The sequence below is a fragment of the Amblyraja radiata genome, chromosome 19 (genome assembly GCF_010909765.2).
Source record: "Amblyraja radiata isolate CabotCenter1 chromosome 19, sAmbRad1.1.pri, whole genome shotgun sequence".
Lineage (NCBI taxonomy): Eukaryota > Metazoa > Chordata > Chondrichthyes > Rajiformes > Rajidae > Amblyraja > Amblyraja radiata.
The window spans coordinates 32,558,690-32,584,877 of record NC_045974.1 but is presented as its reverse complement, the minus strand read 5'-3'; the positions used below and the strand labels follow the sequence as shown (position 1 = coordinate 32,584,877).

At 43.7% G+C, this 26,188-nt stretch overlaps 1 protein-coding gene across 4 annotated transcripts in view; it reads right to left on the bottom strand.

Annotated features, from left to right (window-relative positions):
* Positions 1–5,566: 5,566 nt before the first annotated feature.
* mgat4c (MGAT4 family member C) overlaps positions 5,567–26,188 on the bottom strand; it is a 399,922-nt gene continuing 379,300 nt past the window's right edge. For all 4 annotated transcript variants that reach the window (XM_033038190.1, XM_033038189.1, XM_033038191.1 and 1 more), the window contains 3 exons: positions 11,736–11,890; positions 9,121–9,268; positions 5,567–8,993 (listed from right to left, as the gene is read on the bottom strand). In XM_033038190.1, coding sequence (XP_032894081.1) covers positions 7,840–8,993; positions 9,121–9,268; positions 11,736–11,867 — 1,434 coding nt within the window. In that variant the 5' untranslated portion in view covers positions 11,868–11,890 and the 3' untranslated portion in view covers positions 5,567–7,839. The remainder of the gene's footprint in view (positions 8,994–9,120; positions 9,269–11,735; positions 11,891–26,188) is intronic.

The window sequence follows — 26,188 nt, the reverse complement described above, 5'->3', positions numbered from 1 at the left end:
TTTTCTGCATCTAGCCTGTCCAACCAAGAATTTATATGTTTTTATAAGATCCCATCCTTCTAAATTCCAGTAAATACAAGCCAAGTCGACCCATTCTTTCATCATATGTCAGTCCTGCCATCCCGGGAATTAATCTGGTGAACCTATGCTGTACTCCCTCAATAGCAATAACATCCTTCCTCAAATTAGGATACCAAAATTGCTCACGATACTCAAGGTACGGTTTCACCAGGGCCCTGTACAACTGCAGTAGGACATCCTTGCTCCTAAACTCAAATCCTCCCGCAATAAAGACCAACATGCCATTAGCTTTCTTCACTGCCTGCTGTACCTGCATGCTTACTTTCAGTGACTGATGTACAAGCACACCCAGTTCTCATTGCACCTCCCCTTTTCCTAACCTGTCACCATTCAGACAATAATCTGCCTTCCTGTTCTTGCCACCAAAGTGGATAAGATCAAATTTATCCACATTATATTGTGTCTGCCATGCATTTGCCCACTCGCCCAACCTCTCCAAGTCATCCTGCAGCCTCATAGCATCCTCCTCGCTGCTCACACTGCCACCCAGCTTTGTGTCATCCACAAACTTTTACATTTTTCATTTTACATTTAATCCCCTCGTCTAAATCGTTAATATATATTGTAAATAACCTGGGTCCCCGCACCAAGCCTTGCGGCACCTCAATAGTCACTACCTGCCATTCTGAAAAGGACCCATTAATTCCTACTCTTTGCTTCCTGTCTGCCAACCAGTTCTCTATCCATGTCAATACCCTACCCCCAATACCATGTGCTCTAATTTTTTCCCCACAAATCTCCTGTGTTGAATTTTTCTTTTGTTTGTTCACAATGTGGAATTCACTAGCAAAGCATGTATTGCCCATCCCTAATAGCCACTGAAGAGGGAGTTGCAAAGCCATTTATAGGGAGCATTGTTGGGTCTGGAGTCACATACATGTCAAAACATGTAAGATTTCTTTCATTGAACATAGAACATGTAACAGTACAGCATTTGAACTGACCCTTCGGCCCACAACCATTGTGTGAACATGATACTAAGACCATTTCTTATCTACCTACACATAATCCACATGCTTCCATACCCAGAATATCCATGTGCCTGCACAAAGGTCTCTTGAATGCCACTATCACATCTACCTCAACCATCAACTCCAGCAGCATGTTCCAGGCACTCACCACTCTTCATGTACAAAAACTTGCTCTGCACATCTTTTTAAACTTTGCCACACTGACCTTAAAACAAAAGGGGCTGTCCCACTTGGGCGACCTAATCCGCGAGTTCTGGCGAGTTTGCCCTCGACTCATACTCGCAGCATGGTCGACACGAGGTCCTAGGAGGTCTTTGTAACTCTCCTTCATGCTCGAGAGTGGTCCCCGTGTACTCAAGGCCTCAACTAGGTCACGGCGTATTTTTCAACATCTTGAAAAATGCCCGCGAGTAAAAAAGGTCAACATGGAAAAAATCGATACTTTTTTTGCTCGTAGGTTTAGTCGTCGTAGGTCCTAGTAGGTCATAGTAGGTCAGCATGTTAGTCGTAGGTAATCGAGGGTAGTCGAAGGTAGTCACAGATAGTCTTCATCATAGTCAAAGGGAGGTCGAAGGGAGGTTGAAGGAGATCGAAGGAGGCCGTCTTCACTCTCCACTATTCGGTGTCCAATTTTCCCGAAGTTAGTCGTAGCTAGTCGTTGCTAGTCGAAGCTACTCTTCAACATAGTCGAAGGAGGTCTTCTACATAGTCGAAGGAGGTCTTCAACATGACATTTTTTCAAACTCTCCTAAACTCTTCAAAACTCGCCAATTAGGTCGCCCAAGTGGGACAGCCCCTTAATGCTCTCTAGTATTTAATATTTCCATCCAGGGGAAAAGACTCTGACTGTCTACGGTCTCTAGGTCTCTCATAATTTTATATACTTCTGTCAGGTCTCCCCTCAATCTCTGGAATTCCAGTGAAAACAATCCACAATTGCCCAACCTCTCCCTGTAGCCATTACCCCCTAATCTATACATTATTCTGGTAAACCTCTTCTGCACCCTTCCTGTAATGGTGTGACCAAAACTGCATGGAATACTCCAAATGTGGCCTGACCAAAGTTCTATCAGCTGCATCCTGACTTCCTGGCTCTTATATACTATGGCCCGACCTATTTGCCATTTTTACCACTCTATCTACTTGTTATGAACTTGGACCCTAAGTGTATAAGTGAACTAGATATATATAAGAAGGGTCTTGACCCGAAACATCACCCATTCTTTTTCTCCAGAGATGCAGCTTGTCCTGCTGAGATACTCCAACGTTTTGTGTCTATCTCCAGATATATATTCTATGTGAATCTGGTTAGTTTCATGGTCGCCATTATTGGCGTAAGCTTTTTATTCCAGATGAATTTAACTATTTTTCCCACTGCTCTGGTGGGATTTGAACTTGTGTCTCTGGACCAGTGTAACTCAGATTTCTTGTCAGTATGATTGTGTCAGTAGCATTACTGATTTAACCCATTTGTACTTACTGTGTCAGCCTTTTAGCTTACCGTTACTAGCCCATTCTGGCTCACTTTCATCTCTGCTCTGGATTTGTAGTCCAGACTTCTGGATAAGACTCCAATAACTTCATAACAATGGCAATATATCCCTCACTTAGATGGTGAATCACACTATCTTTCGAAAAGGAACAGGATAAATACCTAAAGGAGGAAAACTTCCATTATGGAAGTATAGGGCAATGAAGCCAATTAGAAAGATCTATCAAGGATGTTTCCACTAGTGGGAGAGTCCAGGACTGGAGGTCATAGCCTCAGAATTAAACGATGTTCTTTTAGGAAGGAAATGAGGAGGAACTTCTTTAGTCAGAGGATGGTGCATCTGTGAAATTCTTTGTCACAGAAGGCCCACCGGGAGGAGGTGGCTGGTCTAGCACTCTTCGTGCCAGGATAACAGCCTCCTCTTGAACATCAAAAAAACGAAGGAGCTGATCATGGACTTTAGGAGGCCACATCATCCGAGGACGTACACTGCATTGAGGATAAATGGGGATCCTGTGGATAGGGTGAACTGTTTTAAATATCTGGGAGTCCACATCTCCGAGGATATGACATGGGCATCACACGCCTCAGCACTCGTGAGTAAGGCAAGGCAGCGCCTTTACCACCTCAAGCAATTGAGGAAATTCAGAGTGTCTCCGAGGATCCTCCAGTGCTTCTACGCAGCGGCGGTGGAAAGCATCTTGTCCGGGAACATTACCATCTGGTTTGGGAATTGCTCTGCCAAGGACAAGAAGGCTCTGCAGAGAGTAGTGCGTTCGGCCGAACGCACTATGGGAACTTCACTTGCCTCCCTGCAGGAACTATACATCAGGAGGTGCAACTCCAGAGCCAACAATATCATGAGAGACCCCTTCCACCCCTGCAACGGACTGTTCCAGCTGCTACGGTCAGGCAAACGCCTCCGTTGCCATGCGGTGAGAACGGAGAGGTTGAGAAGAAGTTTCTTCCCAGAGGCCATTCGGACTGTAAACGCCTATCTCACCAGGGACTAACTCTACTGAACGTTTTTCCTTCCATTATTTATTATGTAAAAGAATATGTGTGTTATGATTGTGTTTATAGTTTGTTTGGTTGTTTGTCTTTTGCACAAAAGTCCGCGAGCATTGCCACTTTCATTTCACTGCACATCTCGTATGTGTATGTGACAAATAAACTTGACTTGACTTGACTGTGGAGACCAAGTCTGTGGATATATTTAAGATAGATTTGAGATCGATAGATTCTTGATTAATATGTGTGTCAGTGGTTATGGGGAGAAGGCAGGTAAATGCAGTTAGGAGGGAGAGATAGAATTGCCATGATGGAATGGCGGATTAGACTTGACGGGCCAAATGGCCTAATTCCACTCCTATCCCTTATGAACTTATGAACTAGCACAAAGGCTGAATGGCTTCTGTCTCTTGGTCTTAGTGAGATTGTTGTCTAGCTTTCAGGAAAAGCCTGGTGATATGCTCAATAGTGTTCAAAAGGGAACTGCAGATGCTGGAATATCGAAGGTACACAAAATTGCTGGGGAAACTCAGCGGGTGCAGCAGCATCTATGGAGCGAAGGAAATAGGCGACGTTTCGGGCCGAAACCCTTCTTCAGACTGATAGGAGGTGGGGAAAGAAAGAAGGACAAAGGGAGGAGGAGGAGGAGCCCGAGGGCGGGCGGATGGGAGGGTGGGGGGAGACAGCTAGAGGGTGAAGGAAGGGGAGGAGACAGCACGGGCTAGCCAAATTGGGAGAATTCAATGTTGATGCCATAGGGACGTAAGGAGCCCAGACGGAATATGCTGGACTACACGTCTTCCCACCCTGCCCCCTCCATCCCCTACTCCCAATTCCTCCGCCTACGCCGCATCTGTTCCCAGGATGAGACATTTCATACCAGGGCATCGGAAATGTCCTCGTTCTTCAGGGAACGGGGATTCCCCTCCGCCACCATAGATGAGGCTCACACCAGGGTCTCATCCATACCCCGCAACACTGCTCTCTCTCCCCATCCCCGCACACGCAACAAGGGCAGAGTCCCTCTGGTCCTCACCTTTCACCCCACCAGCCGGCAAATACAACACATAATCCTCCGCCATTTCCGCCACCTCCAACGTGACCCCACCACTCGCCACATCTTCCCATCTCCCCCCATGTCTGCCTTCCGCAAAGACCGCTCCCTCCGCAACTCCCTCGTCAATTCTTCCCTTCCCTCCCGCACCACCCCCTCCCCGGGCACTTTCCGTTGCAACCGCAAGAAATGCAACACCTGTCCCTTCACCTCCCCCCTCGACTCCATTCAAGGTCCCAAGCAGTCGTTCCAGGTGCGACAAAGGTTCACCTGTATCTCCTCCAACCTCATCTACTGCATCCGCTGCTCTAGATGTCAGCTGATTTACATCGGTGAGACCAAGCGTAGGTTGGGCGACCGTTTCGCTGAACACCTCCGCTCAGTCCGCAATAACCTACCTGACCTCCCGGTGGCTCAGCACTTCAACTCCCCCTCCCATTCCCAATCCGACCTCTCTGTCCTGGGTCTCCTCCATTGCCAGAGTGAGCAACAGCGGAAATTGGAGGAACAGCACCTCATATTCCGTCTGGGCTCCTTACGTCCCTATGGCATCAACATTGAATTCTCCCAATTTGGCTAGCCCGTGCTGTCTCCTCCCCTTCCTTCACCCTCTAGCTGTCTCCCCCCACCCTCCCATCCGCCCGCCCTCGGGCTCCTCCTCCTCCTCCCTTTGTCCTTCTTTCTTTCCCCACCCCCTATCAGTCTGAAGAAGGGTTTCGGCCCGAAACGTCGCCTATTTCCTTCGCTCCATAGATGCTGCTGCACCCGCTGAGTTTCCCCAGCAATTTTGTGTACCTTTGTTGCTCAATAGTGTTGATAGTTTTGTGCAACCAGTAAGAGGGGAAGTTGAGGCAATTCCTGTCATGGAAACATCTTGTTGATTTTGTCAGTCATTTCAAGATAATTTGTTTGTTTTACATGCTTGTTTGGTAAGTGAAAAACTATGTGACCAATCAATTGTGAAACATCATGTGGCTATATTTTTGCTGTTGCAAACCACTTCAAAACAGATCTGAATTATTTTACAGTAAAACATCTTTTACAGTCAAAAGACTTCACAAACTGATCACTGAACAAAGTGCAAAAACAGTTGACACATTGCCTACAAAAGTTAAGATAAAACACATTCAAGGACGTACCATAAATTATTGTATCTGACGATACAAATCAAATTACAATTTCTGGACAGACAAGTAGTATTTTGTTACAAAATGCAATTATATAAGCCTCTAGGGCTTGATTTACACTGCTTGTTCCCAAGTTTTTATTGACATTACTGTTCTTTGTTTGGTACAATTAAGTGAGAAATACACAATAGTAATGCAGACTGGTGACTTTTCCTCGATGAACAGACAAATGTGAGAAGGAGATTTAATCTTCTCATCCTGGTGGCCTTTAGAACTATTGTCCTTTCATTGTGGGAGCAAGAATCCAACTGGGGAAATACCATCTCCGCCCATCTTTGCCCTTCAACAAAGGAAAGTTTGACAGACTTGGACGTTCAAATGTCATTCAGCGACCATGTTGATTGGAGGCACACAAGTTTCATCTGTCGGATGGCATTGCAAAAGTGGGGATGAGGAGGAAACTGTGGAGAATGCAGATCAATGCTACCTTTTGTGCTATCAGCCGGTGCAATGACCATTTACACCAGTCACTATAGATTAACACTATTGCAAAATCAGAAGCCTGTCTCACAAACTGAAGTCAGGTGGGTGGTATACCATATCTGACATTTGTCTCAGTGTTCGGAAATATTAAATAGGATAATTAATATCGGAGTTAATTCTTTTTCACATTCCACAGTGCTGAGAAATATCTATTTGTACCATTTGCAAAGCTCAATGGCTTATTTCATTAATTAATATTGAAAGCATTTAGGCTGTTTTTCTGAAAGGTATGCAAAGGCCCTTCACCTAATTCTTACTATATTGAATTTTTTTTTTGCGGCTTTTAACTTGCATGTAATTATTGAATAATGTGTGACTTTTACTGCAGCACCACTATCTTCATAGATTAAGGGAGACCATGTAATGGACACATAGGTATGGAGTTGTGGCACCAGAATTACCAATTGTAACATTAGGATGACATTCTGAGTTTTCGATATGGAATATTTGATCATCAATATACCAGCTATTACATCCCATTTGCATGCGTCGATGACCTAAAACAAATAGAATCCCTTATAGGGGTTACTTATTGGCAATAGAAATAAATGATTTTTTTTTGTTCTGTCTTTACAGCTGCAAACTCATAATGACTGAGTAATCTTCAAAAAGAATCAAAATTGAACTTTTTCTAAATGATTAACATTACATTGATGACGTACAAAAATAAATATACTTTTAGAAATTTTCACTTTCAAATTCCCTTCAAGATAATCCAAAATCTTTTGTACTGGACAGTCGGTTTTCATTTTTTTAAATTATTCTTGACTTTAAACTACTATATTTTTTTATATTGAGTAGAAAGACAATAATTTTGTCTTAGTAGATAAAGCATAGTGAATTACTGCTTATCGAAATGTGACATGGTTAAAGAGCATCCATTTTGTTCATATAAAGAAACCAACAAGAAATGTTCCACTATATTGATAATCTTAATTGTGAAATTGACTTTCAGAATGAATATCTCATCAATAAAATTTCAATTGCTGTAGAAAATAATTTAAACAGTCTGATACTTAATTTGCACAAGATCGACATTCTGTTACACATATAGAGTGAAAATAAGATTTAACCAGATGAAAAAATAATGCTGCAGAATATAAACTGTTCCTCAGAATAAATTATGTTAATTTTAATCACATACCCACTTTTGGGAAATTTAAAATAGCAGAAGAAATAGATCAACAAATGTTTGAATTTATACTGTGGAACACCACTAATTCTTGATAATTTGTCCAGACCTCCTCTCTGCTGCTTTAGCAAGGGCTTGACAATTAATGTTCTTGTCTAGGACATCCACTAAATAGCAGATAGGAAATATAGATGAGCTGCTTAAACAATTCGTCACGAGAATCGCACATTTAAGTTTCACAATTATTCCAGTATACTCTTAGTTCTCTCTCATAATGAACCTTTTGGGATTTTTTTTAGGAAATAAGGTGCTTCAATTCCAAACCATTTATTATGACAATGTACACAAAATGATACCTTTTGAGCAGCTGCCTTGATTTTGTAGTCTGATTTACAAAAGCCTTTTATTGATTCTTATGAGATAACCTTCTAAATGGTTGCCTGACTGGTCCAAATGCTGATACTTCTAATAATCAGCCATTCCTTTTGATTTTCTGTTACCAGTATTCGGATACAGTGAATGTCAAATTTGACCTTGTGACCAATATTCTTTATCTCAATGTTTCCACGTTGAAATTCCCCCAGTGTTGTGTAGCTAGAACAATGCTTTTCCTTTCTCACTATCAGCAAGTGTTGGCCCACCTCCAGCCTTCCGTGATGCAAAATGTCATTTTGTCTATCATCCGTGCCAGTTTGGATTTTCAGTTTATCAATTTTAGCAGGTTTGTCAAGTACAATAACAAAGTAATCTCCAGCGGAAGTCGATTTCCCCCAGAAGTATTCCTCTACGCTGCTGTATGCTTTACTGGGATCATAGTGCTCGAACACATTCATGTTTGTACAAAGAGTTGCAGGCGGATTGTCAGGGATATCAAAGGAGTCCTCTTCAAAGTCATCGTCTTTAAGTTTGTTTTCAGTCCCTCTGAAGGAAGAATAATAGCCCATGTGCTGAAACAAAGAAGGCTTGAACCGGATGATATCTTTCTGGACGAGCAATCCTTGGAAGTGAATGAGTAACCAGTCGCATGGCATTTCTTGATAAAACATTAATAAAAACTGTGCCAGTCGTGGGAGGTCACATGAATGGTAGAGCTTTCCTATATATCCCAACTTGGAGAACTCTAGTGTCACCCAATAGGAGCCTTCTCTTGAGGTAATTACTTTTTTAATGGCAGATAGGAAATTTTTAGAGCAGTGCACATCATCTTCCAGCATTACATAGTAGTCTGATAAATTAGCACAAAAATTAAGTAGAAAAGCATAATCTACATTCTGCTTAGATCTAAATCTAACACGATCTTCTGCATCATTATAGTTCCTTTTGAGGCCGTCTAAACTAGGGTAGTACTCCTCAGCAGTATGAATAACCATCAGTCGACCAGAAATAACGTGGTGGGCAAATTTTCTGGAGATGTCTTGGACGATATTTTCACACCACGACAGGTCAAACTCTGCTAAGTGCACAATAACCATAATTTCATTCAGCTCTTCATAGCTGGATTGGTCAAAAATGGATTTAATTGTTTCTAGTAGGTAGTTACCTCTTTTTCTTTTGACAGATGAGAGTCCTATTGTTAAATATTCTGCACAAAAAACATGAGAGAAAGGTTATTGCTAAAGCAATGCTTATTTTAACTAGGATGTGTTTTGATGGATTGTCTCAAAGTGCTTCGAGTGAAATCACTGCATGCATATTAGAAACAAACTCACTTTTTCTAGCTATAGGAAACCCTGCAAGATAACGATAGGTAACATTTATTGCTCCAGAAAAGTTAGTTAGATCTTTGAAAGTATGGACATATTTTTCAGAGTTAAGTTGATGGGAAGTCATTTCTCTCGAAAGCCTCCGTCCTTCTTCCTGCAAAAATAAGGGAAAACAAATCATTTAACACATTAAATATTGAAGCCTAGAAGTTGAAATTCTACCTATCCTTGGTTTTCTGCTCTAATTACAGCTGTGCAGTTCCCAAGTCTAAATTTAAATGGAAAATTCTGGACATTCAGAGCTGGAAAGGCAACATAAATGGAAAGAGAAGTGGAGGAAGTGTTTCACATTGATGAGCATTCTTCACTTTATAAGCAGTTTCAACCCACAATTTGTTCAGTTCTAAAGCAAACCAGAGCATTAACATTGTTGCATAACAAGATACAAAGAGCTGGACTAACTCCGCAGGTCAGGCAGCGTCATGAATAGGTGACGTTTCAGGTTGGGACCTTTCTTCAGCATTATATCGACATTGTAGCAACGCATCGCTTGTATCAACACTGATGCATAGCTGTGCTTCGACAGTGCCTCTGGAAATAGACGCAAAATGCTGGAGTAGGAGGAATGTGTGACGTTTCGGGTCGAGACCTTTCTTCAGACTAGCATCTGTAGTTTCTTCTTACACATTTTGTCTGCCGCACTGCGTACCAACAACGGTAGTTCCTTCCAAAATAGTGCTTCTGGCATCAACGGAGTTTAAATGACGGAACAAACCGTTGGTTGGCAGCAACAGTTAAACAACTTAAACCAGCATTAAGTCAAACAGTTTTCAGGATGGTGATAAAGCGGGTATTCTTCATTGGATTATTAATTCATAGAGTAAGGAGAATACTGCTCTGATACAGTTTGAAAAGAGCAGAATCATTTCCCCACAGTATGGCAGGGGGGTTTGGGGCAAACTTTGAGGGTGGGGTAGATGTGAGAGGAACTGTCTACGGTGACTTTCTAGATTTTCGGGTAAAACAGATATATGGAGGGATCTTGGGGTACATCCATAACTTGCTGAAAGTGGCAACATGAGTAGTTTAGTTTACTTTAGATATACAGCATAGAAACAGGCCCTTCGGCCCACCGGGTCCGCACTGTCCTGTGATCACCCATACACTAGTTCCATCCTATACACTGGGGACAATATACAGAAGCCGATTGACCTACAAATCTGCATGTCTTTGGGGTACGGGAGGAAAACGGAGCACGCAGGGAAAACGCACATGGTCACAGGGAGAATGTACAAACTCCATACAAAAAGCACCCATAGTCAGGATTGAACCTTGGTCTCTGGCGCTGTAAGGCAGCAACTCAACCGATGTGCCACTGTGCCATTCCAAGTAGTTAAAGAGTGCTAAAGAAGGCAAATGCTTACCTTCATTGGTCAAGACATTGAGTCAGGAAGTCATGATGCAGCTTATAGGAGTTTGGTTAGTTTGCATTTGGGGTATTGCATGCAGTTTTGTTGACTCCAATACAGGAAGGATGTGGAGCTTAGGAAATTGTGCTGAGGAGGTTTACCACAATGATGCCTAAATTAGGGGGTATTAGCTACAGGGAAAGGTTGGACCTACTAGGATTGTTTTCTCCGGAAGGTTGAAGTTTGAGGGAAGACCTGATAGAAGTGTATAAAATTACCAGTGGCATAGATAAGGCAGACAGTCAGAATCATTTTTCCCATTCTTCACAACATTGGATAGTACCATGTGCCAGCATGGTGGGTTTAAGGTGTGAATGGTTTCCATTGTGGAGTCTGGGATTCGTGGTATGGCTTTGATTGAATTGACTGATTAATTGGAAGATCCAGCATGGAAGCAGCCTCTTGGCCCCACCGAGTCCCTGCCAACCATCGATCACACATTCACACTAGTTCTATGCTATCCCACTTTCGCATCCACTCTCGACACACCAGGGCAATTTACAGAGGCCAATTAACATACAAAGCTGCAAGTCATGGGATGTGGGAGGAAACCAGAGCACACAGAGGAAACACTCACGGTTGCAGGGAGAACATGCAAACTCCACACAGACTGTAGTTGAGGTCAGGATTGAACCCGAGTCTCTGGTGCTGAGAAGCAACAGCTCCACCAGCAATATGACAGCACTACCGTTCTATGACAAATTAATATTATTGGGTCTGAATACATTGCAGCAGTGCTCTTGGAGGGACCTCAAAGTCCCCTCACCCAGGGAACTGTCAGGAATATGCACACATTCTGACCATTGAAATGGAAATTAGTGTCAAATAATTGTCAGAGGGAAAATATATAAATGATTCCAGTGAACAAGCAGCCACCTGCAATGCTCTGATAAAAATTAGGACACAGTAGCTGGGATTGACCTTGATTTTCTCAACAATCAAAATGATCTGTAAATTTGACAGTCAATTTTGTGGTTATTATTGTGGTTATTACTTAAATTACTGCAGATTTAAAGATAAATATTTATGTCATGGTGCTGCTTTACTGGCTATGGACTTAATGGAATTAAATAGCTCATTTACTTAGAAACGTGCCACTGAAAATTACCATGATCAAGTTTCAACATTACCATAGCCATTTACATATCTTACCATTACATATCTGTCCTCTTCCAAAAACAGATTGAGGAAAAGAAGACAAATTGCAAGGAGAGCTAGCAGTGGAATAGTTGAACGCTTCCGGAAACATCTCATTTTCTCTGCACATTTCCAATACAGTCTCATGATAAATCTAACTTCAAATATCCCTGGAAAATTAAAAGAAAGAAATGTTCATTTGCGACAGTTATACAGACATACATAGGCTTGGACATGTGTGCGTACACACGCACACACACATGCACACACACACGTACACACATGCGGAGCATGTGGGTACATATACAAACACGGACACCCAAACACAATCAAACACATATGTATATACTCTAAATAGACCCAAAATGCTGGAGATAAGGGCCTGTCCCACTTGGGCACCATTTGCGCGTCATTTACGCGACAGGCCGGTAGTGACTGACGCGCGACAGTCGCGCGAAAATCGTCTAGCAGTACGACAGTCATGCGCCAAGTGCTCCTGAGGGCCCTGGGAGCCATTTGCGATGTCGTTCGTACTTAGTCCGATCTCCGTGGCAAGGATTTTCCCAGTGAAAATCAAGGATACTACGATGAGAAATTTTCAAAACTACACGCGCTTTAAACCCGGGTGGTCACATGGTGCGGCGCTCAAATGACGCGCAAATGCCGCGCTGACGGCATACGGGCGGCCCATGGTTACAGACGTTGATGCATGGTGACGCATAATAAATTAGCATAGGCAACGTTCATGCGTAACCATGCGTCACCATGCGCTACACGTACACCATCAGTACGTCAGCGTATGTCGTCAGCATGCGCAAGGGATACATCACGCAGGTGGCGCGTGAGGATTTTGAGCCTCACAAAATCCTGGGGTGACGCGCGTTACCATGCACCACCACGCACCACCACGCCTCACCATGCGTCATGACGTGCCAACCAATTTTTAGGATGTCGCGTAAATGACACGCAGATGACGCCCAAGTGGGACAGGCCCTTAACTCAGCAGGACAGTCAGCATCTCGGGATAAAAATAATGTGTGACGTATCGGGTCGAGACCCTTCTTCGCACTGACACTTATACACACACTCACCCCCTTTATTAAGAAGGATTTTTTGTTTCTCTTTGAAGCAACACTTAACTATCATTTTCTCAAGGAGAGTAAAACACGAATTTAGAAGTTGGGAGGTCATGTTGCAGTTATATAAGATGTTGGTGAGGCCACATTTAGAGTGTTGTGTTCAGTTCTGGGCACCATGTTATAGGAAAGATGCTGTCAAGCTGGAAAGGGTATGGAGAAGATTTACAAGGATGTTGCCAGGACTAGAGGGTCTGAGCTATAGGCAGAGGTTGAGCAGGCTGGGACTTTATGTCCTGGAGCGCCTGAAGATGAGAGGTGATCTTATAGAGGTGTATAAAATCATGAGAGGAATAGGTCGGGTTGACGCCCAGAGTCTTTTGCCCAAAGTAGGGGAATCAGGAACCAGAGGACATAGGTTTAAGGTGAAATGGGAAAGATTTAATAAGAATATAAGGAGTAACGTTTTCACACAAAGGGCAGTTGGTGTATGGAGCGAGCTGCCTGAGGAGGTAGTTGAGGAAGAGACTATAGCAACTTTTAAGAAACAATTAGACAGGTACATGGATAGGACAGGTTTAGAGGAATATGGGCCAAATACTGGCAGGAGGGACTAGTGTAGATGGGACTGTTGGTCAGTGTGTGTTAGTTGAGCTGAAGGGCCTGTTTCCAAGGTGTAAGATTCTATGGCTCTATGTAGAGGAACTCAGATCTTGGACTAATGCAGTGAGCAAGAATTTAACTTGCTAAAGATGTGACATTTCAGCGATTTATTCTACACTCTTAAACCTTTTTAAAAAACACAATGTCACCTAAAAGTTAAAGTGCATTCAACAATACTTGGTAGTTTAATGATGTTGAAGTACTGGTTGGGAAAAATATGCTGATTTTTGACATTATCGTTATCTCATTGTATCCATGGAATAGTGTGTACTAATATTGATGCGAATTATCATTATTTGTTTTTAGCCAAGATTTGAAGCCAAGAAGATAAAGTATTTGAAAAAAAAGACTTAAAGAAAGCTTTTGAAAAATTGCAAGCAATCGCCTTCACTTTGGTCTTGTCTCTCCTCTTTTGTATGCTCCTTTTCCTCTCTGTTTATTTTCACGAATAAAATTATATATATTTTTGTTTTTACCACTAATTTTGTTGGAGAGGTGTTTCACATCGTGGCTGGCAATAATTATTTAAAAAATCTGAAACAAAAGCTGAACATGTTCAATCATTCAGCAGGTCAGACAATATCTGGGGAGAAATCAACAAGGTTAATATTTCAGATCAACAACCCTTCATCAAACATTAGGTAATCATGGTTTGCTGGTGACTGCCAAATCCTGTTATTCCCCCAAGATAGACACAACAAGCTGGAGTAATGCAGCGGGTCAGACAGCATCTCTGGAGAAAAGGTGACGTTTCGAGCTGAGCCCTGTCTTCAGACTCCCCCCTATTTACTTCGCCATTTTTGCCCAATATGTGATATTTTAAACACACCTTGGTGTCTATAACTAGAGGCCATGGGTTTAAGGTGAGGTTGAAAGGGGCTCTGAGTGATAATTTGTCATCGAGTTGACAGTTGCAATCAGGAACACAAGCATAAGATGAAGTGGAGACTTGTTCTCACACAACATTTCACAAGTATCTTGGCAATCAATTCATTTAACAAGGCACAGGGTTAGTATTGAAGAAACAAGGAACTGCAGATGCTGGTTTACAAAAAATGACACAAAGTGCTGGAGTAACTCAGTGGGTCAGGCAGCCTTTCTGGATAACATGAATAGGTGATGTTTTGGGTCACAACCCTTCTTCAGACTGACAGGATTAGTATTAATGGTTGGCATGTATATGGTGGGCTACAGGGTCTGTTTTTTGTGCTGTATAAATCTGTGGCCTCTCTCTACAGTGCACAGCCTCACTGACATAGTTTTCATTGTTTTTTCCATCAACAGCCTATACTCGTTAGAGCTTAGATGGATGAGGGGCGACCTCATTGAATCTTACCAAATAGTGAAGGGCTTGGATAGAGTGGATGTGAAGAGGATGTTTCCACTAATGGGAGGGTCTAGAACTCGTGGCCATAGCCTCAGAATTAAAGGATGTTCCTTCAGGAAGGCGATGAGGAAGAACGTCTTTAGTCACAGGATGGTGAATCTGTGGAATTCTTTGCCACAGAAGGCTGTGGAGGCCTCGTCAATGGATATTTTTAAGGCAGAGATAGATTCTTGATTAGTACGGGTGTTAGGGGTTATAGGGGAGAAGACAGGAGAATAGGGTTTGGTGGGTGAGATAGATCAGCCATGATTGAATGGCGGAGTAGACTTAATGGGCTGAATGACTTAATTCTGCTACTATCACATGACCTTATAACAGGAGAGATTCGCAATTGTGCCTCAAGATCTGGGTCTCATTGTGAATTTAAACAGAAAATGTGAGAAATACTCTGTGGAGGAAGAAAACAAGTTAAATTTTCACTTCAAAGACTAATCATCAATAGAAAAGTGTTTGGTCTGAACTGTTAACTCTATTTCACCATCCAAACTTGCTGAGTACTTATTTTTTTATTTCATATTTCCAACGTCTGCTGGATTTTGTTTTTGCGCCATTGACTGTGCAGGTATTGGGTCACTAGAGCTCCATCCAGCATCAATCCACATGCCACAGCTTGATCGGCACCTATTTAATGAAATCGTACCTTGCATCCTTGTGCATGGTGCCCAAGAAGGTGTCAAAATGCACTGGTCCTTCAAACACAACAGTCTCAAATCTGGAATGAACATGGGAAGAACTCGATGGGTCAAGCAGCATCTGTGGTGACAGTCTCAAATCTGTATTATCCTATGTTGATCTACAAATTACAATGGAGGTGATGTACTACTGTGGCTGCCATTTGAGGTGTATTTTACATTAGCAATTTGATTTATCCGATTGACCAGTTTTATCTCAGACGGGTGCTTGCCCCATGGAACTGGCAGTGCTTTAAGGACAACTTCAATACTGTCCAACATGGTGGGCCGAAGAGCCTGCTTTCATGCTGTATCTCGAAACTCTAAACAAGCAGAAATTAGATAAATGGATACTTTGCATTCTAAAGTTAGTTACCCTTTATACAAGTTGTTGCTCCATTGAGAAAACATCAAATATACCAGCCACAGTGGTGCTTTATGACATGGTCCTGATGATCACAGTGCGGCTGTGAATAGGAGGCCAAGCCTAACAAGTGATGAAGAGGGTCAGGTAACACCAAGGTATGAAAAGATAAGATTAACAATTCCTGTTTTGCTTTGTGTGGGACCCAGAGGACTGCATCTCCACACTCTGGGAGGAAGGATGAGCCTCTATGTCACAACAATATCACTACCATGCCAATGTTCTTCTTACAACACGGGTTAGCCCATCTCGGCATTCATCTGGTCGATTGTAGTGGTGGCAAAGGGTGAATGAGGGGTGATGAGCTGAGGCTTGGGCAATATTTTGTTACTAGGTGATCATACTAATAGTGCGGATTTTGTTTTGTTCTTCTTTCATGGGATGAAGGCAAAGTGTATTGCCCCTGCTGAATTAATCTTAAACCTGGTGGCACCGTGGCTCAGATACATAGCTTCACATCTCCAATGACCTGAGCTCAATCCTAACCTTGAGTGCTGTCCATATACAGTTAGGATGTTCTTCCTGTGACCACGTGGGTTTCCTTGGAATGCTCCAGTTTCTTCCAACATCCCAATTGCGAGGGTTATTGACCAAAGCATTGTCCCTGAGTGCAGTGAGTGATAAAATCTGGGCGGAATTGATGGTAACGTGGGGAGAACAAATAGGTTTTGAGATAGAATTCCAGATATATTTAAATAGCTTCATCAAAATTGTCCAGGATTTAAACTCATCTCTAGGTCGTCATGTCTGGCTTTTGGTTACAAATCCGGCAACATTATATATAGTTCAAGTTCAAGTTCAAGTGAGTTTATTGTCATGTGTCCCTGTATAGGACAATGAAATTCTTGCTTTGCTTAAGCACACAGAAAATAGTAGGCATTTACTACAAAACAGATAAATGTGTCCATATACCATGATATAAATATATACACACATGAATAAATAAACTGATAAAGTGCAATAACAGAAAGTGGTTATTAATAATCAGAGTTTGTCCGAGCCAGGTTTAATAGCCTGATGGCTGTGGGGAAGTAGCTATTCCTGAACCTGGTTGTTGCAGTCTTCAGGCTCCTGTACCTTCTACCTGAAGGTAGCAGGGAGATGAGTGTGTGGCCAGGATGTTGTGGGTCTTTGATGATACCGCCAGCCTTTTTGAGGCAGCGACTGCGATAAATCCCCACGATGGAAGGAAGGTCAGAGCCGATGATGGACTGGGCAGTGTTTACTACTTTTTGTAGTCTTTTCCTCTCCAGGGTGCTCAAATTGCTGAACCAAGCCATGATGCAACCGGTCAGCATGCTCTCTACTGTGCACCTGTAGAAGTTAGAGAGAGTCTTCCTTGACAAACCGACTCTCCGTAATCTTCTCAGGAAGTAATTGCGTTAGTGTTCTCGGACCAGGAAAGATCTTCAGAGATGTGCACGCCCAGGAATTTGAAGTTCTTGACCCTTTCAACCATCGACCCGTTGATATAAATGGGGCTGTGGGTCCCCCTCCTACTCCTTCCTCGTCCACAATCAGTTCCTTGGTTTTGCTGGTGTTGAGGGCCAGGTTATTGCGCTGGCACCATATGGACAGTTGCTCGATCTCCCTTCTATATTCTGACTCATCCCCCTCAATGATACGCCCCACAATAGTGGTGTCGTCAGCGAACCTGATGATGGAGTTCGCACTGTGGTTGGCTACGCAGTCATGCGTATAGAGTGAGTACAGCAGGGGGCTGAGCATGCAGCCTTGAGGTGCTCTCGTGCTGATTGACACATTTCCACCAATACGAACAGACTGTGGTCTGTGGATGAGGAAGTCGAGGATCCAGTTGCAGAAGGATGCGCAGAGACCCAGTTCTGCGAGTTTGGTAACCAGTTTGGAGGGGATGATTGTGTTGAATGCCGAGCTGTAATCGATGAATAACAGCCTGACATATGAGTTTTTGTTGTCCAAGTGGTCAAGTGCGGAGTGGAGGGCCAGCGAGATCGCATCCACCGTTGATCTGTTGTGGTGGTAAGCAAACTGCAGTGGGTCCAGGTTTTTGTCGAGGTAGGAGTTGATTTGCTCCATGATCAGCCTCTCAAAGCACTTCATCACCACCGGCGTTAGCGCCATTGGTCGATAGTCATTGAGGCACGTCACCTTACTCTTCTTGGGCACCGGTATAATTGATGCCCTTTTAAAGCAGGTGGGGACCTCAGACCTCAGAAGTGAGAGGTTGAAAATGTCCGTAAAAACTCCCGGCAGTTGGTCCGCACAGGTTTTTAGAACACGACCGGGTATACCATCAGGACCAGGTGCTTTTCGGGGGTTCACCCCTCTGAAGGATTTCCTGACGTCGGCCTCTGTGACTGAGACTGAAATGCCATCACAGCGAATGGGGGATCGGGAAGGCACATCAGTATTCTCCCTGTCAAAGCGTGCGTAAAACGCATTGAGCTCGTCAGGGAGTGATGTTTCACCGACATTCGAGCTGCCTCCTGGTTTCGCCTTGTAGGAGGTGATTGCATTCAGGCCCTGCCACAGCTGCCGAACATCTGTCTCATCCTCCAGTTTGGAGCAGAAGTCCCTTTTGGCCTTTTTGATGGCCTTACCAAAGTCGTATCTGGACTTCTTGTAGGCCACTGTATCATCGGACATGAATACCCTGTGTCTGGACTTTAGAAGAGTGCGAATCTCAAAGTTCATCCAAGGTTTCTGATTGAGAAACACTCGGAAGGTTTTTGTAGGGATGCAGTCCTCCACACATTTCTTTATGAAGTCTGTAACGACTGTGGCGTATTCGTTCAAGTCCGTTGCCGAGTCCTTGAACATTGCCCAGTCTACAAACTCCAAACAGTCCTGGAGTAGTTCTTCTGCCCCCCCCCCCCCCCCGACCAGCTCTGTGCTGTCCTCACTTCTGGGGGTGCGCTCTTCAATTGCTGCCTGTAGGCAGGAAGAAGCAGCACCGCGGTATGGTCGGACTTACCGAAGTGAGGGCGAGGGATAGAACGATAGGCATTCTTGATGGTGGTGTAGCAGTGGTCGAGGGTGTTAGGTCCTCTGGTGCAGCAGGAGACATGTTGGTGGAAGTTGGGGAGTGATTTCTTGAGGTTCGCCTTATTGAAGTCCCCAGCAATGGTGGTAAATGCCTCTGGGTAAGACGTCTGGTGTTTGTTGACCACGGCGTGCAGCTCCTCCAGTGCCAGACGGACGTCTGCCTGGGGTGGGATGTAGACCGCGGTCAGGATAACGGAGGTGAATTCTCTTGGGAGGTAGAAGGGATGGCACTTCACCGCCAGATGTTCGAGGTGTGGAGAGCAGGAGTTGGACAGGACTAGAGGTGGATTGATGACTGTGGAGTAGAATTGGTCCTGGCATTTGATTACGGTGACATTGTACATCTCATAGAATCATAGAGTTCTTTGGCGTGGAAGCAGGCACTTCTGCCCAACTTGCCCACATCGGCTAAGATGCCCCATCTACAGTGGTCCGACCTACCTACGTTTGGCCCGATTTCCTCTATACTTGTCCTATCCATTTCTGCTCAAGCAGCACGATGCCACTTAAACTGTCTGCCAATTCAACGGCAATGGAGAGGGTTAACAGAACTGGGAGAGAGGGAGAACTGGGCATCATCAAGGTCCATATCGAAACTGAGGATGTATGTAATCTCAGACCTTATGCTGAGGGGAAACATGAATATGAAATAAGAGCGGCACAGGCACTTGGGCTACATGTGATAATGGGAAGAGAAGCCCTTGACAGTGATTCATTGGCAGAGATCATTAGCAGAAACTGTCTTCAAAAATACTCATCATAAAACAAAGTTGAAACATACTCTTTCAAATTTCTGTGATCTTAAAAATTTATTATTTAACATGATTTTTTTCTACAGAAACAAGAAGCAGCAGATGCCGGTTAGTACACAAAAGGTGACAAAGTGCTGGAGTAACTCAACTGGCCAAGCAGCATCTCTGGAGAACACGAAAAGGTGACATTTTGGGTTGAGACCCTTCTTCAGACTGATTGTGGAGGGGAGAGGAAATACAGATAATAATAATAATGGATGGGATTTATATAGCGCCTTTCTAATACTCAAGGCCGCTGCACCATCGAGAGCATCCTTACCAACTGCATCACAGTATGGTATGGCAACTGCTCTGTCTCCGACCGGAAGGCATTGCAGAGGGTGGTGAAAATTGCCCAACGCATCACCGGTTCCTCGCTCCCCTCCATTGAGTCTGTCCAAAGCAAGCGTTGTCTGCGGAGGGCGCTCAGCATCGCCAAGGACTGCTCTCACCCCAACCATGGACTGTTTACCCTCCTGCCATCCGGGAGGCGCTACAGGTCTCTCCGTTGCCGAACCAGCAGGTCCAGGAACAGCTTCTTCCCGGCAGCTGTCACTCTACTCAACAACGTACCTCGGTGACTGCCAATCACCCCCCCACCCCCCGGACACTTATTATCACTTATTATTATTTATTCAAATACATTTGCTATGTCGCTCTTCCAGGGAGATGCTGAATGCATTTCGTTGTCTCTGTACTGTACACTGACAATGACAATTAAAATTGAATCTGAATCTGAAGGCGCTTTACATCGCATTATTCATTCACTCCTCAGTCACACTCGGTGGTGGTAAGCTACTTCTGTAGCCACAGACTGCCCTGGGGCAGACTGACGGAAGCGTGGCTGCCAATCTGCGCCTACGGCCCCTCCGACCACCACCAATCACTCACACACAGGCAAAGGTGGGTGAAGTGTCTTGCCCAAGGACACAACGACAGTATGCACTCCAAGCGGGATTCGAACCGGCTACCTTCCGGTTGCCAGCCGAACACTTAGCCCATTGTGCCATCTGTCGTCCCAGATGAGGGGGGAAGCAGGACAAAACATGACAGGAAATCGGTGGATGGAGGTGAGGGGAGTTTTTGATAGGCAGATGGTTGGAACAAAGAACCAGAGATAAAAGAAGGTGTGAGACAGGATTAAAGAATAGATGGGATTCTAAGTGAGGTACAGGGGAGGAGAGGTAGAGGGAGGGTGACGAAAAAATGGGGGTGGGGGAGAAGTGTGAGGGCAGGGGTTGGGAGGTTACCTAAATCTTGAGAATTTAGTGTTCATACTGTAAGCTACCAAAGTGGATTATGAGGTGCTGTTCCTAGGGTAGCTTATGTATGAACATTGAAATCTCCAATAGTAGGTAACTTCCTACCAACTCCCACTCCCTCATACCCCACCCTCACGTTCTCCACACACTGCTATTTTTACCAACGGTGCCCCACCTCGACTCCAAACTATTCCTCCCCAAAGCTCCCTCCCCTCCTGCTACTTTCATCCCTCTAGCTTCGCAGTGCGTAACTCTTCCAATCTTGTCTCACACCTTCTGCTTTTATCTCTGGCCTTTGTTCCAAGAAGCAGCATCCACACATCAGTCTGAGGAAGGGTTTCGGCCCGAAACGTCGCCTATTTCCTTCGCTCCATAGATGCTGCTGCACCCGCTGGGTTTCTCCAGCATTTTTGTGTACCTTCCACATATTACCTGCCACGCTTTGTCCTGCTTCTCCCCCTTCTAGCTTTCTTCTCCCGTCCTACAAGCAGTCTAAATAATTAGTTTCAAAATCCCACAAAAAGTTTTTCTTTTACTAAGTCCTTGCTCATTTATTTAAATCCAAATGATATTAAATATATTCCAGAGGTCTGAATTAGATATAGCTCTTAGGACTAACAGAATCAAGTGAATGGGGTACTGATTTTGGATGATCAGTCATGATTATATTTAATGGCGGTGCTGGCTTGAAGTGCCGAATGGCCTACCCCTGCACCTATTTTCTTTGATTCCCTGTCTCTTAAAAATGGTGATTCAGTCTCCAGCACCAATTACAGTGTTGCCCACTAGGTGGCAGCTGTGATCACACTTAGATAAGCACAGCTCTGCACTTAGTGCAGACCCAATCTTAGTGCAGACACGATCACCTGCATGTAAATATTCCGTGTGTAAAAACACCCAGGTTCGATTTCCAATATCATGCAGAGTTAGCTTCTCACAGCTGGAGTGACTCTATGGCCTTATATAGGCCTGGATGAGGAGGGGGGGGGGGGGGGGGGGGGGAAGAAGCCAAGTTTCCTACTTATCACTGAGTAATGGTTCTGTGGTCACAGCTGGAAATGTGAAGTACGGATGTGTGGATGTCAGGCAGAGACAAGATCGCGCTTGTATAGAGCTAGAGCTACAACACTTGAATTGCCCGCTGCCACTCACTCGGCCCCACACAAGATTAATGATCAGTATTCTGAGGGAAAGATGGATAATGAGACCCGAGGAACCATGACTTTGACATCGCCTGAGAAAGGGTTTGTAAGAAATAACTGAATAAAATGAGGTTGAAAGTTAAAGCATTTGCTTTTGTTTTAAATCCATGTAACTTTCTAATGATAAATGGTTCTGAACATGAAAACAAAACATCTTATTCATGTTTCTCCTCCCACAAATATTAAATAAAATTAAGCCATTTCCCCCCAATAAAACTTTGATAATGGACCAAGTGTAAGCACTGTAGCTAAAGAGTTGTAATGATCTATCATTCATCAGTTATGTTATTCTCAGTAACAATTACTTTAACAGCAACTGTCCATCCATTTTCACTATTATTTTGCCCTAAACGTTATTCCTGTACACTGTGGGTGGCCTGATTGTAATGATGTATAATCCTTCTGCTTGACTAGATGGCACACACAAAAACCTTTTCACTGTATCTTGGTGCACGGGACAATAAACTACACATTGGAGAAACTCAACGGGTGAGGCAGCATCTATGGAGCTAAGGAAATAGGCAAAGTTTCGGGTCGAAACCCTTCTTCGGAGTCGAAACGTTGACCCGAAACGTTCCCTATTTCCTTCGCTCCATAGATGCTGCCTCACCCGCTGAGTTTCTCCAGCATTTTTGTCTATCTTCGATTTTCCAGCATCTGCATTTCCTTCTTACAATTCTGTTTGTAGTTTGTTTGGTTGCTTGTTTGTTTGTCATTTTGCACAAAGTCCGCGAGCATTGCCACTTTTCATTTCACTGCACATCTCGTATGTGTATGCGACGAATAAACTTGACTTGACTTGACATAAACATAAACTAAACATTGTAAGTTTAACATTGTAAGATTTCAAGTGTTTCCTTCAAAAATGCACATTTGCAGAATCTCAACCACCATTCTATAGGTTAATCTTATCATGAATCGCACGGCTTTGATGAGCTTATAGCAAAGCAGTACTGAGGTGACTGGTGCCTTTTTGAATGGGGGCCTAATATTGAATGCACAAAGCATCTGGTTGTTACAAGGGAGCAGCACACAAATCATAACCATTAAGAGGAGTGGGAGCATGGTGGTTAAGTTACTGAACTGACTGCCAGGGTTGTGTCTTCAAAGAAGAATGATGAAGAAAGACTGGATAGACTTGGTTTATACTCTCTAGAATTTAGGAGATTGAGAGGGGATCTCATAGAAACTTATAAAATTCTTAAGGGGTTGGACAGGCTAGATGCAGGAAGATTGCTCCCGATGTTGGGGAAGTCCAGGACAAGGGGTCACAGCTTAAGGATAAGGGGGAAATCCTTTAAAACCGAGATGAGAAGAACTTTTTTCACAAAGAGAGTGGTGAATCTCTGGAACTCTCTGCCACAGAGGGTAGTCGAGGCCAGTTCATTGGCTATATTTAAGAGGGAGTTAGATGTGGCCCTTGTGGCTAAGGGGATCAGAGGGTATGGAGAGAAGGCAGGTACGGGATACTGAGTTGGATGATCAGCCATGATCATATTGAATGGCGGTGCAGGCTCGAAGGGCCGAATGGCCTACTCCTGCACCTAATTTCTATGTTTCTATGTTTCTAAATCCTTTCAATGACTTTACAACCAAGTGACAAATTAAAAATGTAAGCTTTTTTTTAAAGTTAGTCTCAACAAAAGGAATCATGTGACTCCTGGATTGTTTTTCTGTTACCTTTTTAATAGCAGATGCATTACGGGGGTCATCAGATTGCAACAATAAAATAGTGAATCATTTCATTTAACCAGAGGATGATTTCTAATTTTAGAATAAATTTGGGCTGTAAAATCATACATCACTGTAAAGGTTATGGTGAATTGTTATTCCGTGGGTGAGCGCTGGTTTTGAGGGAGTCACCATGGGAGTGGGGACCAAGATATTTGTTTGTGCAAAATGTATAAGGACGGTCCCAATGTGGAGTTAGCTGAGGAAATCAACTTGGGTGAACGTATCTGAGATTGGGGTGTGGTGGTGGAAAGTAGCAGGAGGAGGTGGTGCTGGTAGCTAAGAGGAACGGGGATGAGGTAGAAAGGTGACAGGCCATTTGGAACCAGCCATCAAGAAAGGATAGGGAGATTTGGGTCAGGAGAATCGGTGGGAGTCATTGGGGAAAAGGCAGATGCAGTGTGGGTTGAGGATCATGGTTGGAGATAAAGTCATTGTATATAACGGTCAGAATGTAGAATATAATATTGTAAAGCAGAGGAACTGGCCCTTCGGCCCACCATGTCTGCGCTGACCATGATGCTTTTCTAACTAATCCCATCTGCCAGCTCATGGTCCGTATCCCTGTATTTCTTCATGTAGAAACAAAGAACTGCAGATGCTGGTTAATACACCACACCTGCAGAGTTACTCCAGCACTTTGTGTTCTTCCTTGTATTTCCCATCTGTTCATGTGACTGTCTAAATGCCTGGTTGAAATATCTGCTTCTATCATCTACCTTGGCAGTGCTTTCCAGGCACCTAGCACACTCTGTGTAAAAATCATGTCTTGCACCTCTCCTTTAAACTTTCCCCCTCTCACCTTAAACCTATGCCTTCTAGTATTTGACCCTGGGACAATGACTCTGACTATCTACCTTAACCATCTATGCCTCTCATAATTTTATAAATTTCTATCGGGTCTCCACTCAGCTTCCCACACTCCAGAGAAAACAATCCAAGTTTGTCCATGCTCTCATTGTATGCTAATATGCTCTAAACCAGGCAGCTTCTTGCAATCCTTTTCTGCACCCTCTCCAAAGCCTCCACATCCTTCCTTCAATGTGGTGACCAAAACTGCACACAGTCTTCCAAATGTGGCGTAACCAAAGTTTTAATATGACTTTCCTTTACCATTCTAACCACTTATGTTGCCACTTTCAGGGAGCATTGGACTTGCATCCCAAGATCCCTTTGTACATCAATGCTCATTATCCGTCCTGCCATTTAATGTAGACTTTCCTTTTACATTTGACCTCCTGAAATGCAGCACCTCTCATTTGCCTGGATGAAACCCCATCTTCCGAGGGTGGAAATGAAAGATGATGGGTGGAAAGATCATCCTCTTAAGGGCCGGTAGAATAATAATCTGCATTGATCAAGCTTTTACACTTGTCCGAAGATAGACACAAAAAGCTGGATTAACTCAACGGGTCAGACAGCATCTCTGGAGAAAACGAATAGGTGACGTTTCGGGTGGAGATGTCCCCTGCTTTACCGCTCTTTGGGTTAAAGGAGTTCTTTCTTACAGAATTCACTAAATCACCACCTCAAAATTTGAGATACAGAATAGCATTTGTTATCATGGAATTTGAACAAAAAATCAACACAATAAATCAACACAAAATTAATTTTTTCAACTTGCGTTTCTTGAAGAATTTGCCGACAACATCAATTTACAGAAATTTAGACAATTTTCAAGGAATGTAAGCCCCCTATAATGGGCATTGCCTCTACTTGGTAGATCTGTACACACACTTGTGATGTTTAGTTTGGAGATACAGCGTCGAAACAGGCCGACTATTGATCAGCCTTTCACACTAGTTCTATGCTATCCCACTTTCACATCCTGCACACTAGAGGTAATTTAAAGAAGCCAATTAACCTACAAACCTGCACATCTTTGGAATGTGAGAGGAATCCGGAACACCCACAGAAAATCCACGTGCACACAGGGAGAACACGCAAACTCCGCACAGACAGCAGTGGCAGTCAAGATTGAACCCGGGTCTCTGGCGCTGTGAGGCAGCAACTCTACCTCTGCGCCACTGAGCAACCCTTAAGACCCCCTTAGTAACCCTTGAAAATATTCAGTCTGGAATACAGAGTAAAGTGTCAGTGAATAGAGGGGGGCAAATACAAGGAAAGGCACTTTAAGTAGGAAGCTGCCTTGAAGAATGGTAGATGCTTTACCTCTCCAACAAGAAACCAGCACAGTCAGGTGCCCTTTAAATAACACCAAAGTAGACTTTCAT